Below are 18,436 nucleotides of genomic sequence, written 5' to 3'. Positions count from 1 at the left end.
GGTATGAGCCTGATCGGGCGGAAACACGAGGTGATCCTCATGGCCCCAACGGGTGCCGCGGCCGATAATATCGGCGGCAATACGTACCACACATCTCTCGGGATTTCCATCGACCGCTCACGAGGAACTGCAATGAGTTCCCGAGTGAGGCGACTCTGGTCTCGTAAAACCGTCATGTTCGTGGACGAAGTAAGCATGATGGATTTGACCATGATTAGCGTGGTTGATAATCACTGCAAGATCGCCAAATCTCTCGATAGATCCTCTACTGATCTTTTCGGTGGTCTTCCCATCGTAATCTTTATCGGCGACTTTTTTCAGTTTCCACCTGTTCGCGGCCCGGCACTATGGAAGGAACCACGAAGGGGAGTGGGTGAGGATGAGAACGGTCGGCTTCTCTGGCATCAATTCAAACAGGTGATCATCTTAGACGAGCAAATGAGACAGTCAGAAGATGCTCCGTTTCGTGACCTCCTATCGCGAGCGAGGGCAGGGACTTTAACTGAAGCCGATCGAACGGTCCTCAACAGCAAAACCATCACATCCCTGGCTAGCCCTCAACTGCAAGATGCCACCACCATAGTCAAGTTGAACTCTCTGCGACACCAGGTAAATCGCGTTCGGATAGAGCAATTTGCAAGGGCACGACGCCAAAAGGTCTTCATATTTCCTGCGCTTCATACACGGACCAAGTCCACTGGTCCCGTTAATCTACGTCTTCGTGCGGACGACTTGCTCCAACAACCGGACCAAGGCACCAAGATCCCTTTCCCGGGACTCTTTCTGTACACCCCAAATATGCCTGCAGTCGTACTGACTAACATCTGTACCCTGCTCGGCCTGGTCAATGGTGCTGCGGGGACTGCTGTAGGCATCGTGATAGATCAGACTGGTCCGTTTGTCATCCATAAATAGTCATGAACGTTGCCTGACACCTCTCTGTTAGCCGAATTCTTCCAAATCAACGACCTCTATATCATGTGCACCAAACCACCCGCCTGCATATTGTTTAAACCGGACAGACCCAAACCCACTGCGTTTCAAGACCTTGAACCTTCAGTCCTGCCAGTCTTTCCTTTAGAGCGATCTATCACCCTGAAAGGCTATTCGGTCCGTAGAACGCAAGTTCCCATGTGCCCCGCTTTCAGCCTTACCGACTATAAAGTGCAAGGCTCGACCCTTGTGGCTGCGATCCTCGACCTTAAAGATGACCCCACGATCCGAGGACAGGATCGTCACCGGAAGTATTGCTCGATGTATGTGCAGCTATCTCGACTGCGTTCCTCTAAAGGTCTTCATCTCCTGCAGAAACTCGACATGCAAGATCTTCGATTCAGACCTGATCCCCGACTACTAACTGAAATGCAAAGACTTCAGGACCTCGAGAAGGAGACGATTGCTGCTTGGCGTGAAGCTTCAAATAAATGAGACCGTGCTCCACCATAACAGAATAGTCCTTGCGATGAATCAACGTAAAGGTACTCGTTTTAGACCTCAAACTTTTGGTAGACGAACACTAGTAGCAATATATACTTAGGGGCCCCATCCCGTGATAAATAATTCAATTTAACTTTACGGATATATTTCTACTCACATGCTCAACCAATCACCCCTTTTGCCACATCGTACTGCGTGGCTTGGCATACATATATTTGACTCATACTTTTATCCGTGCATAATTATTATCCGCGCCCTATCAAAAGCAAGCGTTCATTGTCATACTATCTCTTCAAATCCAGTTCACTCGTCAACCCTTTTCGTTTCAGGGCCACAGCGTGCGCAGCGCGCGTCTTCCAGTCTCACTGCCAAACTCTTCGTTTTTTTCGTTGCTAATTGGTGCTTTCTCGTGCCAAGGAATGCTCCTATTGACTGCCAATACGCTCCTTCTCGTTTGCTGCTGCGACTCTCCAGGCTCTCCTCCGATTGCTGCTCTGTCTCTCCGCGCTCTCTTCTGATTGCTGCTCACCTACTTTCCTTTCCTTCCTCCTTAGGCTTCGTGCTTCCCGAATTCGTATTCGGCCTCTGTTGCTTTTTCTCCGTGTCTAGGGATCCCGGTGTTCCCGCTCGTCTTGGAGTCGGTGTTCCGGCCTTCTCGCCTTTCTATTATGATTCCACCCTTGTTTGTCCTGAGCATCCTGCAGATAGTACTATTATGCACTCATGCGCACGGTGACGTGTTCGACTTCTACTATATGAATGATCAACACGGATCTTTCTCGCTGGCCCCAACTTTTTCCTGTCGCTCCTCTCCTAGTGCGCCTTGGAACGGATGCCGTTTGCTGGTTTCAAGCCATCTCTTCTCTAATGACATCTCTTCCTGCGCAACGTTCTTTCTGCTCTGGTTGCGCCAGACCATGGCGCTCTACACAGTTTCGGTCCTGCGACAATTGCCGCAGGACGGCTTCTCAACGGGCGGTCAGAGCCCGACAGCTTTCAGCTACTGTAGGCACGAGTAATATTTTAACTGGGCCACCTCCGCCTCTAACTTCCCCTACTGTTCCTGCCTTTTCGACGCTACATTTTTCGTGCTCTACATGTGCACGCCCCTGCCGGTCGTTGTATCATAGGACGTGTAATCGCTGCCGCCAGGCAGCTACACGGAGGACGGTAGCATCGTACCAGGTACTGGGAGTGGTCCGTCCTTCTTATCTGCTGCATTGTTGACCCTGTTCAGCACACACTGCAGCCCGTTCGAGACCCTGGAACGTTTTTGCCTGCAGGAGGTTCTACTCTAAGGCCTCTGGCCCCAGTTCCACACACGCCACATCCTGTTCGTGATCCTAGAGCATCCTTGCCCGCAAGGGCATCTCCTTTGAGGCCTCTAGCACCAGCTCTCCGCATACCAAGTCCTGTTAATGACAATTCTGTACATGATACTGTAGCATACTTGCCAGAAAGGAGATCCCGTTTGCGGCCTCTGGCACCAGTTCCGCAAGCGCCGATGGCTCCGCCTCCATCGTTCGATATTCTAAACGCTGCGCTTCGGCCCGTCCCTGTGCCATTATATTCGAGAACCGGGCCGGGACCCCAGAGAGTGCTACTTCCTGCAGGTCCTTTGCCGGTGTCCTCCCCACAGTCGCCACGGATCTCACAGGCATCTCCCATCAATATAGAGACAAGATGCTATCCGAATCCTTTACAGGCCACGGTCAACAGGGAGAGAACGGTAGATTTGGAGAGGTCGCTGGCCAATTTAAATCGAGCGGTAGGTTTCCTGCGTGCTGAGCTAGAGGCTCGTGCCGTCGCCTCCGATGCTTTTCCCCCGGATATCTCCTGTTCGCATATACGAGCATCCATAGCCAGATACGAGGATGAGATTTCTGCGGCTGCGAAGAGATGCGTCTGTTGTTCGTGCGGGGAACTTGTCTCCGACACAGATATCTACCGCGCACATAATGAGGATCCTTTGCTGCTGTCACTGTTGGGGAGTCTTGATCCCTGCGGCCGACATGGTAACACTTGGAATCTGTGCTCGTCGTGCCATGCTTCGCTCAATCGAAATATGATCCCCAAGTTCTCTGCGAAGAACCTTGTGAATGTGACTCGGTGCCAGGACTATCCGTCTGCTCTGGAAGGCCTCACTCTGACAGAAGAATGTCTCATTGCAAAGTGCCATCCTCTCGGTGTCGTTTTGAAACTGCGACCAGGTGGCCGCTCCTCGCCAATCAACTACCGTGCTCTCCGTGGCCATTTCATTGTCATCCCACAGGACCCAGAACCACTTCTCGAGATCCTACCGAGCCCGGAGTTGACATTACATAGTCTGATCAAGGTGTTCTGGTTGGGTCGTCGACCTCCCGTAGATTCGGACCTGATCCAATTCCTACTCGTGCGGAAGGCGAAGGTTCTGGCAGCCTTGGAGTACCTTGTCCAACAGAACCACCTCTACCGTAACACCATAATTAACCGTCCCATGATCGATGACTGGGGCGATGACTTTATCCCGCCGGACCTGCGGGATACCATCATCTATCTCGACGAGCCGGATCACCACGAGCGCGAAGGTTACACCGTAAATCTACAGACAGGGAACTACGAGAACGATCTTCAGGCTGCCCAGGATAGTGCATTCGACGCGAGTGGCGGTAGCCCTTTCAATACCGGCTCTGTCGCCACGGACATAAACGGAGAACGTCAAGACCTGGATCGCCGCGTTTTGGACGCATTGTTCACCGTCCTTACGAACCAACCGGCCCCGTCGAGTGAGAGTACCTCAGCCAGAGAACGTGCAAGAGGCACACGGCCCCTTGGTCATCGAAAGATACCATTAATTTCTTACACAATCCGTGGCCAAACCACCCTGGTAAATCACTGGACGGACCCTCGTTACTTTACTGCCGCGTTTCCAACCTTGTTTCCGAGAGGCATTGGGGGCCATCTCGATGAACGAACTGTCCCGGTGTCAATTGGAGCGTTTGCCGAGTGGGCTTTGCGTCACCACAGTAGAAGGTGCGTGGCTTTCTTTGGAAAAAAAAAAAAAAAAAAAATTCTATAGATACTGATCTTTGTCTCTCCTTATTCCTGTAGGTTCGCACGCCACAAAACGTTCATGTACCTGCTGTATGATGTGATCCAACTCCGAAAATCCTCGCTAGGGAACGCATTCCTCATTAAACGGCAGAACTGGCAGTCGGCAGTGGACGACATCGCCTCTCTAACAGTGACCCAACTCCAGAATGCAGCGAAGACCATCGAAAGCGGCCAGAAGATTGAGGATCCGGTCATCCGACGACTGCTGCGAAATATCGAGACTGTCGGGATGCAAGTCCCGGGATCCTTCGCCCAGAAACTAAGAATGCGTTCTGAAATTCGAGGACTGATTACACGGTACGGTATGCCAGCTTTCTGGATCACTATCAACCCCTCTGACCTACGTAATCCTTTGGTCCTGATCCTGGCTGGCGTAGAGTACTCTGGGAACAACTTGGCTGCGGCAAATGCCGCTATCCGTGAGGCCGCCGTTACCTCTAATCCGGTGGCAGTCGCTGAGTTTTTCCATCAAGTCTGTAAAGCCGTTCTGGACGGCCTTTTCGCTACTAATACTGACCGGATCGGTATCCTTGGCGATCTCTCGAACCATTTCGCTGTTGTCGAGACGAATGGTCGAGGCATGTTACATCTCCACGGATTAGCATGGGCGCGAGGAAACCTGGCTTTCACTACTTTGCGAGATCGGCTCCTCCAGGATAGCGACTTTGCGGCTCGCATGATTCGCTACTTAGAGTCAATCATTACCCAAGGCGTTGATGAGAGTATTTTGCAAGACCCTGAAGTGAACCTTCCCGGCATGCCACCGTCGGCCAAAGATTTTGAATCCGATGACGACTTCCATCTTCGACTATCGTATGACAGCAATTGTGTCGCTCGTAAAACACAAGTCCATTCGAAACACCATCTCGCCACATGCTTCAAGTACCGGCAAACAGGTCCCGGAAAGAATGCTTGTCGATTTGGCATGCCTCGAGATCTGGTCCCTGCCTCTAAGGTAGATGATTTTGGACTGATTCACCTCGCTCGAAACCATGCCTGGATAAACCCGTGGAACCCCGCCATTGCTAGTTGTGTTCGTTCTAATCAAGACATCTCCTGGATTCCGACAGTCTCGAAGTCTTTGTCGCTGATCTATTACATCACCAACTACGCCACGAAAGATGACGTCTCTCCCTGGCAGATGGTTGCCAAGGCGGCTTTGTTGAAGCAATCTATTGAGAATGCAAAGGTTGCTGAGCCACCAACAGCGACAGATCTCCGACTTCGAGAAAAAGGTGTCAATAATTTTGCACTACGCTGCTTTAATGCCCTCTCTCATGACCGAGAGATCAGTGGTGTACAGGTCGCTAGCGTCTTGCTTCAGCTACCAACCTATTACACGATCAGCTACAACTTCGTCCGTATCAACCTCTGGTGGCTAAGGCGTTATATTCGGGCAATCATTCAGCCAGATAACCTTGAAAGCGGCCCCTCTTCTGATCCCATGGCAGAAGAACCTTGCACATATGAAACGGGCGACACCGGCCCCGTAAGCATCTTTGACAATTATAAGTGGCGTGGACCGCACCTGGCTCCTCTTTCATTATTTGAATACTGCATGCTTGTAAAGACTAAGAATATACGCGACGCTGTTGCGAATGACGTGGACTTCGAACCAACCCATCCTAGATATGGCACGCATGTACAGCACTTGGCGCGCACAACGTCCCAGGTGGCCGCCGTGACTTTCAATGGACAGCTAACGGAGTTCCAGGCCGCAGAAGACGCGATTCCGGGAGGCCATCCGAAAACGACTGCGATTATAAATGACATGGCTGAGATATTACTGGGCCTTTTTGTTCCCTGGGATCACTTGGTTGATCTCTTCCGCCGGCATGCGACAAAGCGGGACGCCCATGTTCAAGTATGGGCGGCCGTTGAACCAACCCTCCCATTTCACAATCGGGGATTTGCAAGAAACATCGAGTTGCTGCGGAAGTCTAAGGAAGACTGCCAAGCCGATGCAAGTTTGTGGAAGTCGGCGAATGGCGCAGCTGATTCATTTCACCATGACGTTGACGGATTTGAGCCGCCAAATTTTGCTTCTGATGGCGACGAGGACGATGAATGCTTTCAACTGCAGGATGAGACTTTTAACACCGAGACGTTGGTCGCCGCCTATCACTCCATCAGGAAAGCATGGCATCGAGAGACGCTGGTCACTGGACGCCGGATTCCTCCCTTGCTCCGCGCCATAACCCCAGTGCGAAGCTTGCTACTACAGAACCTCCGGCCGCTGGATATCTTTCATACTCCTGCATACGAAACATCTGGCCTAAAGTACCTCCCACCATCCACTTTACAAGCGTGGGAGGTTCACCTGAAAAGTTTCGCCAATCTTGATCATGGGCAAAGCACAGATCGTAATGCCACCAGCTCTAACTTCGCACTCGACGATTTCGACATCCAGATTGAAGATGGCATCTTGGAACCTACACTGGTTGGCTCATACACGGTCCCTGCTATGGATGACCTCCAGTCCCGGGTTGACCAGAGTCCCACTGGCGCCTCTCTGGCGTCCCTGGTCGTTGAAGTGATTCCCCTAAATCAGAAACAGCTAATGGTCGTGGAGAGGGTGCTATCTGAAGCTTTGGCCTGGGCGGACCATCCTTATGACTCAGCGCAACGCAAACAGACCCTCCTGTATGTCGGAGGTGAAGGGGGCACGGGTAAGAGCCAGATCATCAAGGCAATTGATGCCGGTATGAACCTTATCGGACGAAAACACGAGGTAATCCTCATGGCCCCAACGGGTGCAGCGGCCGATAACATTGGCGGGAATACGTACCACACATCTTTAGGGATCTCTATCGACCGCTCACGGGGAACTGCGATGACATCTCGAGTTAGACGACTCTGGTCTCGCAAGACCATCATGTTCGTGGACGAAGTAAGCATGATGGATCTGACCATGATCAAAGTCATTGATAATCACTGCAAGATCGCCAAATCCCTCGATAGATCCTCCACTGATCTTTTCGGTGGGCTTCCTGTCGTCATCTTCATCGGTGACTTTTTCCAGTTTCCACCTGTTCGGGGACCGGCCCTATGGAAGGAGCCTAGAAGGGGTAGAGATGAGGATGAGAACGGTCGGCTCCTCTGGCATCAGTTCAAACAGGTAATCATCTTGGATGAGCAAATGAGACAATCAGAAGATGCTCCGTTTCGTGATCTCCTTTCACGAGCGAGGGCTGGAACTTTGACAGAAGCCGATCGAGCCTTTCTTAACAGCAAAACTATCACGACCCTGGTCAGCCCGCTGTTGGAAGACGCCACCACTGTCGTGAAGTTAAACTCTCTGCGTCACCAGGTAAACCGCGTTCGAATTGAGCAATTCGCGCGGACCCGGTGTCAGAATGTATATGTCTTTCCTGCGCATCATACGCGGACCAGGTCTACTGGTCCTATCAACCTGCGGCTTCGTGCAGACGACTTGCTCCAGCAACCGGACCAAGGAACCAAAATCCCTTTTCCCGGACTCTTTCTCTACACCCCAAATATGCCTGCCGTTGTACTGACCAACATCTGCACCCTGCTCGGCCTGGTTAATGGCGCAGCGGGGACTGCTGTAGGAGTCGTGTTAGATCCGGCCGGTATGTTGATCTTTCGTAAACAGTGATGAAACCATCCTCTTGACACCTCCCCACTAGCTGAATTCTTTGAAATCGACGACCTCTATATCATGTGCACCAAGCCACCTGCCTGCATTTTATTCAAACCAGACAGACCAAGACCCACTGCATTTCAAGACCTTGAACCTTCCATCGTGCCAGTCTTTCCATTAGAGCGATCTATCACTATGAAGGGCTATTCGGTCCGAAGAAAGCAGGTTCCCATGTGCCCAGCGTTCTGCCTCACCGACTACAAAGTTCAAGGCTCGACTCTTGCAGCTGCGATCCTAGACCTTAAAGATGACCCCACCATCCGGGGGCAAGATCGCCATCGGAAGTATTGCTCGCTATATGTGCAGCTATCCCGGCTTCGATCCTCCAAAGGACTTCATCTTCTGCAGAAACTCGAAATAGAAGACCTTCGATTCGGACCCGATCCTCGGCTGTTGACTGAAATGCAAAGACTTCAAGAGCTCGAGAAGGAAACGATTGCTGCATGGCAGGGAAATTGAAACATACAAGCAACTCTTCACTAAAGGGTCCTTTTGCAGATATATTCTATTCTGCATCGATACTCATCCAATCACACGTTACGCCACAGGACAACGTGAGGTGGCTTGCATACAATTAGCGTATCCTAGCGAACGTTCGTGTAACTTTCCGGCACCTTACCAAATCCAAACTTTCAATGTTCATGACATCTGTAAATTCTTCCTCATTTCCCCCGGTTTCGTTTCAGGGCCACAGCGTGCGGTAGCGCGCGTCACCAGTCAATGGCTCAATCTTCGATTGGATAACACGCTTAGTGATTTGATTGGCTAGCATCGTGGCAGGTGCCCACCCATGCGGGTTATCGCATCATCCATCAAACCTAGTCAGCATTCCAGCCTTGGAGAGATTTAGTGGCAAACTCCTATACGTTTTATTACGAGATTAGTTTTCCAAAGGGGCTGATTACAGTATGACCCGGTTGTCTCCGTCTTCACACACTCGGTTGGAGTTGATGCCATGGTCTTCCTCTTGTCACTACCTACAAGGGATATGAATCTATAACGGGAAGGAATATTGTTGTCCTTGGGACGAGGATGAACACCCTCCCGGTTGCTGCGGCCTTTAGTGGGCTCGCTGTTTTCTTTGTCGTATTGCGGCTTTGCACTCGGTACATGTTAATCCGCAGTGTTGGCAATGACGACTATATGGTTTGCTTATCTCTGGTTTGTCTTCCCTCAGCCACTAAGCTTGCAGAACGCTAATTAAAGTAAACCTTACGTAGTTTTTCGCTATCGCTGCGTTATTTGTGCTCGTATTTGGTAAGCGCGAGTTGGATTTCCTTCCCACACAAGTACAACCAAGTACAACAACTGATAACCGTAAATCAGAGGTACATTACGGTCTTGGAAAGCCGCAAGAGATCCTTCATCCAAATGAGACAGAAAAACAATTCTTGGTACGTTTGGACACAACATGCTACGTTGTCAGACCAATAATTGGCGTGGTCTGCGCAAATGAGAGATAGACATGCTAAGTTGCGATATAGTTTTTGTGGTTGAGTATCCCATTATACAGCTTTTCATTGACATTCACCAAAGCCTCAATTCTTCTTCTGTACATTCGGATCTTTGCGCTGCCTCGATTTATTCTTATGTCGCGTATCGCGCTAGGCGTCATAAGCACATATGGACTTTGGTGTGTTCTCAGCTCCATCCTGAGCTGTATCCCGGTAAATGCATTCTGGGACACCTCAATTCAAGGTCGCTGCATAAAAAGGGAATTTTTATGGTTTTTTAATGCAGGTATAAATATCGTTACCGACCTAGGCATCCTGGTAATGCCTATTCCCGTTTTGTCTCACCTGCAACTTTCTTGGAAGCGAAAGTTTGGCCTCATGTTAATCTTCGCTGCAGGCAGTTTGTATGTTTATTATGTATCTTCAACCTATCGTGTACTAACCAGGAAGATAGCGCCTGCATTACAAGCATAATCCGCCTCAAGGCAGTGGCCATAGCAACCAATTCCACCGATTTGACAAGTCAGTCATCTCGATACGACCCACTATAGAGACTAATCGCCTTTTTTAGGATCCCTAGCTCCGATTGCAACTTGGTCTTACGTGGAGATGAATATGGGAATCATCTGCTCTTGTCTCCCGCCGTTGCATCCGTTATTCAGACGTACACTTCCATGGCTTCTTTCTCCGAGTCGCCGATGCTGCGGCAGTAACGATCCGATGAATCCTGAATGAGCTGCGCTGTAACGGGTACTGCTGGACAGGGAACGTAAATCAGAATTACAAGGGCAGGTTTTTGCGGGATATCGAAACTTGCCAGAGTTGACCCTACCTCGTCATGGGCTTGGCAAGTTCAACTCTGTTGGAATTCAGAGGGAGGAACAGCTCGTCGCTTCCTGCGTGACAAACGAACGGGCCATTTCCCCAAATGATCGCTGAATGCTGAAGTGAATGCACCTCTGATTTCTAAGAAAATTTAAAGTGAACATATGATCTAGGCATTGTGTGTTTATATAAATTGCAAAAGAAAGTTGTACTGATGCGAGGCGAATGGCTGAACTCAATAACCAGTGTCAAAAGTTTCATTAGGCTTTAACTGTCGGGACATACACTCCCGTCAGAATAAGCAAAGACAGGTTGTACGTAATCTTGCTAAGCAACGGCTCCCGCCGTAGGGATTCAGGGGTATTGGGCCTTGACCTAGGAGGAACATCTACTTTACACGAATCAAATTGACTTTTGCTTTGGAAGCATAACCACTGTACACAGTACCTAGCTAGTGATACCAACATTAACAAAAACACACGATAGGAAATTGGCAACTTTGGTTAAGAAGAAATCAGTAAGTTTTGCCGATAGAAAATGCTGCGGGCTGGTGATTAATTATGTTCATTAACCAAATTGCATGGAAGAGTGGGGTGGAGATTCGACGGGTAGACATATCTGGTCAATTGGTTTCCAAACCAACAAGCACCGATTTGGCCTGACAATTCGATTTATGGTCATCTGTAGGATCCTTGGAGCATTAGGTGTCCGAATGGAATAAATGCAGGAAACTGTTTACTTCAAACCCCGGTTGAGCAGATTGTTCACATTGTCGAATTTACACACCCTTCCTTGCCATTAATTAATTGCCTGTTTATTGTTATAGTGCCCTCAACCAGTTTCTGTCAACTACATAAACTTAGACATCCAAATTGCCATCGAATATCGCTGTTAGATAACCTAAGTGGCCATTTGATCCGATCTGATCCACTGTGGAAAGGTAAGCCCCCAACGGCATCATCAACTTTCAGCAACTTGCTATACTAACCCAGTAGCCGTGTCACGGGACGACCCCCTACCCGAAGGGTGGGGGGTGTCCCACAGCCATAATGCAATTAACCTCCATAATGCAAATTTCCTACCTTTTCAACTTTTACGCGTATTCCTACCCACCTAAAATGCCTAAAAAAACTCGTGATGAAGAGGATCTGCTAGCTAAGGCATTACATGCTTATACTACGCGAGAATTTTCATCACTACGTAAGGCTGCGGACCATTATCGCGTGTCTTATTCGAAGCTTCGCGGTCGCAAAAACGGACAGACATCTCTCTCCGATCGCCCTACCACCAATAATGCATTGAATTTGAATCAGGAAAATGCATTAATTAGCTGGATCGAAGTGCTAAATTCTTGCTATACACCTCCAACTGCAAAAGACATTGAAATTGCCGCAAATCGCCTGTTGAAAATAGCGGGTTCGGAGAGAGTTGTTAGTTCAATGTATAGCTATCGGCTTATACGGCGTCTACCTCCACACATCAAGCTTATTACCCAAAAATCAAAGGAGTCTTTACGAATTCAAGCCGAGGATCCTGGAGTTATTAGCCATTGGTACGATAGGCTTGAGTATCTCTACCGTGAGCATGGTTTTGAACCTCATGAGATCTATAATTGGGATGAAACCGGCTTCCAAAATGGCGAAGGACTTAACCAACACGTCGTCTCTACGCGTCAAACTGCTAGTATTGCTACTGGAGATCGAGGTGAAACTATTACTGGCATTGAATGTATTGCCGCTGATGGCTGGGTGATGTTTCCGTGGTTTCTAGTCAAAGGCAGCGTCCACATGGAAGACTGGTATAGTAATATGTCAACCTCTTCTTCGGCGTACAAAATTATCCATTTGACGTCTAGTGGCTGGACGGATAGTGAGACTGCTTACCGATGGCTATGCTCATTTCATGAAGCCACAAAAAACCGCGTACGACGCGGGCGACCGAGGCTTTTGCTAATGGATAATCATGCGTCTCATACAACTATCGAATTTCTCGATTTTTGTAAGGAAAACCTGATTATTCCTTGGTATTTTGTACCTCACACGACTCATATATGTCAGCCCCTTGATGCTGAGGCTTTTTTAAGCCTAAAACATAAGTTTAAAATGGCGAATACTGAGGTTGTGGCGTGGGGTGGAAGTAACGAAAAACGCGACTTTTTCCGCAACATTGACGCCGTCCGACGCCACGCCTTAAGGTCCAAAACTATCCAAACCTCGTTCAAATCTACTGGTATCTGGCCAATAGATCCGACACAAGTTTTGGGTAATTTAGGGCAATATTCGGACGAAGAGACCTTACGCATATACGACGAGCCGTCACCTACCCGCGAATTCCCAAGTTCAGCGACCAATTCTCCGCCCAATTCTTATGCGCGTATTGAAAAATTGGAGAAGACAGTTTTCCCGCTACTTGATAACCTGAATCCTGATTTACGTAAAATTCGGAAGCATATACGGCGCGCAATTGATGCCGGAAAATCGTCTCTATACAATGCGGAACTTGCTGAGATGAGCCTTGCGCGCGCCCTTAGCCATAAAACGCCTGGGAAAAAACCTACAAAAAGCAAGCGATGGGTAAAGGGTGCTACAAAGAGTCCCCTTTCATCGATTTCAGGCAATAGGCTAGTACAGCGAAGGTGTGAGAAAGAAGATGAGTCGAAGCTTCGTGCTTGGCGGAAAGACGCAGAGAAAATGGCGGCCGATTTGGCGGCTAAGGAATTGGAGGAAACACTTGAAAATGAGGAGGATGATACATTATTGGCTACTGAGGCTATTGATGGGCTTTATTTCATGGATCCTAGACCTTATACGTCTAAAAAATGAGCTAGAAGTTGAAGAAATTGAAAATTTGCATTATGGCTGTTAATTGCATTATGGCTGTGGGACACCCCCTACCCGCGAGGGTGGGGGGCGGTCCTGTGACACGGCTATACCCCTGAACGGTCCTCTGCAGCAACCCTGTTCCCAGTAGTTGTCTCGAAGCTACTGAAAAAGCTCTCCGCGCATGCCAGAGTAGCAATCACTGTAGGTCTTCCATGCGGTTGAAGACGTCTTCTTGTAGAACGCGAGCAGTACCACAGTATGAACTCTTTGATCATGGTAATATCGGGAGCAGAAGTTTCCTTCTCCAGCTTATAGCCAACTGAAACACACCCGCTGTCGACAAGAAACCTGAGGAGTTAGTAAATAAGGGAATTGAGAAAGCATATAGAGTCTACTCACTCCACCCAAATACACTAATGAGGGAAGAGCGCAAAATGCAGGCGGTTTAGGTGCGAATGTTCAAAAAAGACGATCAACGCGTTTAAGACTGAAAGAGATTAGCAGGCTTGCGACATGGGTAAAAAACACCACGTCTGTGTCACAGGGACGAGGTCCGTTCTGAATAAGACAATAAGTCTCAAATGCACAACTACGGTCAAATTCAAATTACCCTGCCCAATAAGAAGCTGCAGATCAGCCTATAAGCATCCTGTTCTAGGGGTAAGTCGCCGCCCCATTTTCTCGACCTGAAGTAAATAAAGTATGGGCTCTTCCACAGAAAGTAGGGTGTGCCATGCAATCGGAAAGCAGATTCCGTGCAATGTTAAATTAACTTTCTTTGTGGGATTGTGGGTAATTTAGGGTTGCCTGAACGACTAAACCCGTCAACCTATAGTATGATCTCCTTGGGCTAACGAGAAATTCCATGAGCTAAACATTTCCGGCGCAAATACTAGGTATTAACATCCCTCATTATGTCCGTAACTGCAGTTAAAGGTGATATTTACGACAGTTTCATGGATCTAGGAGACCAAATGAAGCTGTCTATTGCAAGTCAAAGGAGAATACCCGAGGACAAAATCTACCGGCCTCATTGCTTAGCCAACTGAGATGCTGATCGAGTATAATTACATTCCGCATAAAAAGCCTGTCTGGGATAGGATGCCTGCGCTCTTGTGAAGATCCTTCGACGAGTAGTAGCAATACCAATACTCGGTCAGTTTAGATAGCACGAACGCGAGCAAGGTGATTTAGTGCTCATAATCAATGGTACTCACCTACGATCAAGTAAAAATCATATTTCAGCTGGTAGATGCAGGGAAGTATATCGTGTTTAGCCAAGTGTATCTTCTCTCTATCATCTAGATCGTAAGAATGACTTCAGATATCGCCCCGTATGAAAAGAAATAAGGTCAAGTGTACTTTAACAACAATCTGAGATAGCAATTCAAAATACTTTCGCACCCCGCACAATCCAACCTCTGAAAAGGTGACAGATTTCCCTATACCAAGTAGAGTCATTGATAATCTTAAGAGCGACGCGTCTACGAGGGCATCTTGAACTGATTGACATTAGTGGAAATCCGCGTTCTCGGTTTATCCATTTGTATTCTTCTTTTTATCATCTGTATCGTTGAAATCACTCTAGGTATGGCCCGCATGAACAATAACTGAACTTTATAGGATTGAGTAATGGTGCATTTTGATATCTTTTTATTTTTATTTTTATTTTCCCCCTCAAACCTGCTATTGCAAGAATGCGATGAACAGATACGGTCATATGATTGTTTATTTTTGACATTTATCACCAACTAGATTCAATAGTCACTCAATAGCTCGTCCATTCCTGTGCTATGTCTTCGTAACTATATGAATTGTTCCTTCTTTTCACGAGTGAAAGCGAGTTCGGATTTTCGCACCAAGTAAGTAAAGTGGTAGCACGAGCAGATAACTCGCCCACAGAGCTCCTGCCATAGCACCAAATTGCTTTAGAGGACCATCACGTAAGTACCAATCCATTGACCGGAATGACACACCAAATGCCAGAAGGTTTTTGATGACGTTCACCATCAACGCTGTATGTGCAGCACGGGTGGGATAACAGTCAACCGCGTAAGTGAGGAGAATATTAGCAGATGCAGTCAGACCAAGTGACAGCATACCCCATCCAATGGCTTGTCCAACCCAATGAGTGTGATAGCTCATAGTGAGCCCAATAATGAGAGCACCAGCAGGGCTGAGAACACCACCAATAGTGACTATGAGTAGTCGACTTTCCGGGATAGGAATACCCCCATGTCGTTTGGCAGAACGGGCCGACAATCTGTCTGCTAAAATGCCGCCAATTGGAAGACCAATCATCAGTCCAACCAACGGAGCGATATTCAAAAAGCCGACGGCTCTTGCAGTCCACAACATGGGTGGCTTTTGGAAGACATTGGAGAACACAATAGAGCAGGCAACGGTCCATCCAATTGTCAGGCCAAATACAATAGTTGTGACGAGAACAGCAGGCTTAGATAGCATCAAGAAGGGCACATATAAACACTCGACTGCAGTTTCATCTCGGTTCCAATCTGAATTTCGAACCTTGAAGGATCGCGACACCCATACATCATGAAGATTATCCTCTTGTCGGGGGTTAAAGGCGATTTCAGAATTTTCGGTAAGCTCAGCATCCCTCTTGGAGACTGGCTCCGCAAGCTGGTCAGGAAAGCCGATGGACTGTGAGTTAGTGGTAGTTTCCGGGAGCATCAGGATGCAAAGCAGCATGATGGCCCCAGCAAAAACTGCCAGGAACTTAAAGTACCATTGCCACTCGCCCGTCGCGGTTCCGATAATCCCAGCTACAACGGGTCCAATAGCGGATCCGGCTGCAAGGAATCCTACATAGATGACCATGGCCGAAGCAAGGTGTTTCTCGTGGAATATTTCCACAATAATCTCCGGGCCGAGGGCTTCGACGACACCCCCGGAGAGGCCACCGACGAGTCTTGTCGCCATGAGTGAATGAAAGGTCGTCGCGTACACGGCCCAAGCATTGGAAGCAGTGAACACAGCGAGAGAGATGAGGATTGTATATCGTTTCCCGATGTATTTGGATGCCACAACCGCGAACATGTTCTGCCTTTGCTCAGATTACTTCGTCAACATACGATAGGATTCTCACGTACCGAAATCCCAAGGGCCAGCAGGGCACATGATGACAAACTAGAGACTTGGCCAGTGCTGACTTTGAAATCCACGATGATCAGGCCGAAGAGGGGCGTAATGCCGGCAGCAAACATGTTACCCAACATGGTGTAGGAACTGACATTAAACAGAACCATTATTCGCCACCACAAAGGCCAATCCTGCGTATTTCTTGATTAGACACAACGCAGAAGGGTTTGAGGGTAGTCCAGATTCCATACGCGGGGGCTGGTCATCGCGCCGTTCGGTGAAAATGCGTGTGCCATGGTTTCTGCAACCACCAAGCAAGGTTGGCTCCAAAGTCAGGGTCACAGAATGTGAAAATTCGATGAGATTACGAATGATCGAGTCCTTTGAAAATAATGATAGCTTGAAGTACAGCTGTCATAGATCGCAGGGCGATGAAATGTTGCAGGAAAAAGAAGAAGAACAAGGGCTTTTTAAGTATTTAAATTCAGAACAAGGAAACAGTGTATGGTTATCTGTATTGATAATGCAACGGCTCGAACGGGCAAGCGAGAACCTACGCCCCATTGTATGTCTCAATTCCAGCTCCCGGCCTATCCGCTATATTCCCCGCCAACAGTAATATCGTGTGGCGCACTGAAGACCGGAGGGAGGGTCCTGACTCTTGCTAGACATTGCGGGGAAGTCCGGGGTCGAAGAGGGGATTGTCGGGGCTTGTCTGACATTTTACAACAGAGTCAGCACTGACCCAAACTATATTAAGAGGCAGTGGTAATATAGTTAACCCACTTCCAATGGGAAGCGATCTGAAGATTCCATAAATTAACCCCAGACGCTTGTCCTCCGTGGTATCCGGTATCCGGTATCCGGGATCCGATTTTCGGTTCCTCTCCGGGGAGAGAACGGATCATTCCCCTTAAACGTTCAATGTCCCCTATTTCCACTTTACTCTAGTCATTAAAGCCGTGGTCTCGATTTACCATTGGCTATAACTATTGGATTTCTTGTGTCGTCTGAGCCACAGCCGGGAACTTCGGAAAGGGACAATACCAGCTCCTTCTGCTTTCCGATATTTGTTTCAGCTGATATTGGACAAGGATCCCAGAGCCACACTGTCTTTCACCGCCATACCAATGATTTTGGTGAGCTTATGGGCGAGTAGGTGACATCTAGATACGCATGATAAGAATTACACAGGGACCCATCGGTGTATTTCTCTGACATACCATTTGTACATGTACTTGCACTGTTCGTTACAATCGTAATGGCTTCTTCCCCTGTGTTGAGATTCCTGCATGAATAAAGGGCATCGCCCTACAAGTCGGGAATGTCCGGTGAAGGTTGCAGCGATGAACGAAGCCAAACAAGCGCTGGCCAACTGCCCTGCATATCACCGCGTTCCTCTGCACCTCCGAGTGACGGCAAGCACCGGCAAAGAAGCAACTTCGACCAGGGCAGACCCCATGGCCACGAATGGACTCGAAGCGTCGATACACGCTCCAGAGGAGCAACGGGGGGAAGAGCCCCGGCGGAACCCCCAGGATGCTGTAATCGACGTGGAGGCTGCAGCAATAGAAGTAGAAACATCACCAGAGGAAAACACTGAGCCTATTCAGCCTACTCAGCTCAAAAGAGGTCCTGGTCGCCCAAAAGGCTCAAGAACGAGGCCAAAGAATCCGAAACCAGCAATGATACCACTAGCATGCCAAGGGTCAACAAGGCTCCAAGCGGCCTCGAAAAGGCGCCGCACAGGCGAGCCGGACGACACCATGGACGAGCAACCAGACGACAATGAATGGCTCAGCATTCAACCCACTCCGGCCGATCTCCCTCAACCTGACACTCCGCAGGATAGCCGGGAACACCGACTTACCCAATTCATTAACGAGGTCACCTCTGTCAACATGGCCGGTAACACGTCCGAGCCTGATGACGAGGACGAACTGGACCCGGAGAGCCCCGAATACCGCAAATTGGTGGTTCTGAAATACAAGCAGCGACAAGCGATACCAATCGGATCTTCTCCGCCGATTTTTACGACG

At 48.7% G+C, this 18,436-nt stretch overlaps 2 protein-coding genes across 2 annotated transcripts; one reads left to right on the top strand and one right to left on the bottom strand.

Annotated features, from left to right (window-relative positions):
- Positions 1–9,522: 9,522 nt before the first annotated feature.
- N7446_012246 (uncharacterized protein) lies at positions 9,523–10,122 on the top strand (the record flags this gene model as incomplete). Its single annotated transcript, XM_058520988.1, has 3 exons — positions 9,523–9,588; positions 9,679–10,052; positions 10,095–10,122. Coding segments are annotated over 3 exons (468 nt in total), but the record flags the coding sequence as incomplete, so codon positions are not given.
- Positions 10,123–15,122: 5,000 nt separating this feature from the next.
- Positions 15,123–16,534, bottom strand: N7446_012245 (uncharacterized protein; the record flags this gene model as incomplete). Its single annotated transcript, XM_058520987.1, has 2 exons — positions 15,123–16,358; positions 16,409–16,534. 2 exons carry the CDS (start codon positions 16,532–16,534, stop codon positions 15,123–15,125), a joined length of 1,362 nt encoding a protein of 453 aa, XP_058366353.1.
- Positions 16,535–18,436: the final 1,902 nt, after the last annotated feature.

The sequence above is a fragment of the Penicillium canescens genome (genome assembly GCF_028828765.1).
Source record: "Penicillium canescens strain IBT 15451 chromosome Unknown utg000010l_segment0_segment0, whole genome shotgun sequence".
NCBI classification, from domain to species: domain Eukaryota; kingdom Fungi; phylum Ascomycota; class Eurotiomycetes; order Eurotiales; family Aspergillaceae; genus Penicillium; species Penicillium canescens.
Note: the sequence above shows the minus strand (reverse complement) of the source record. Positions and strands in the feature narration are given on the sequence as shown.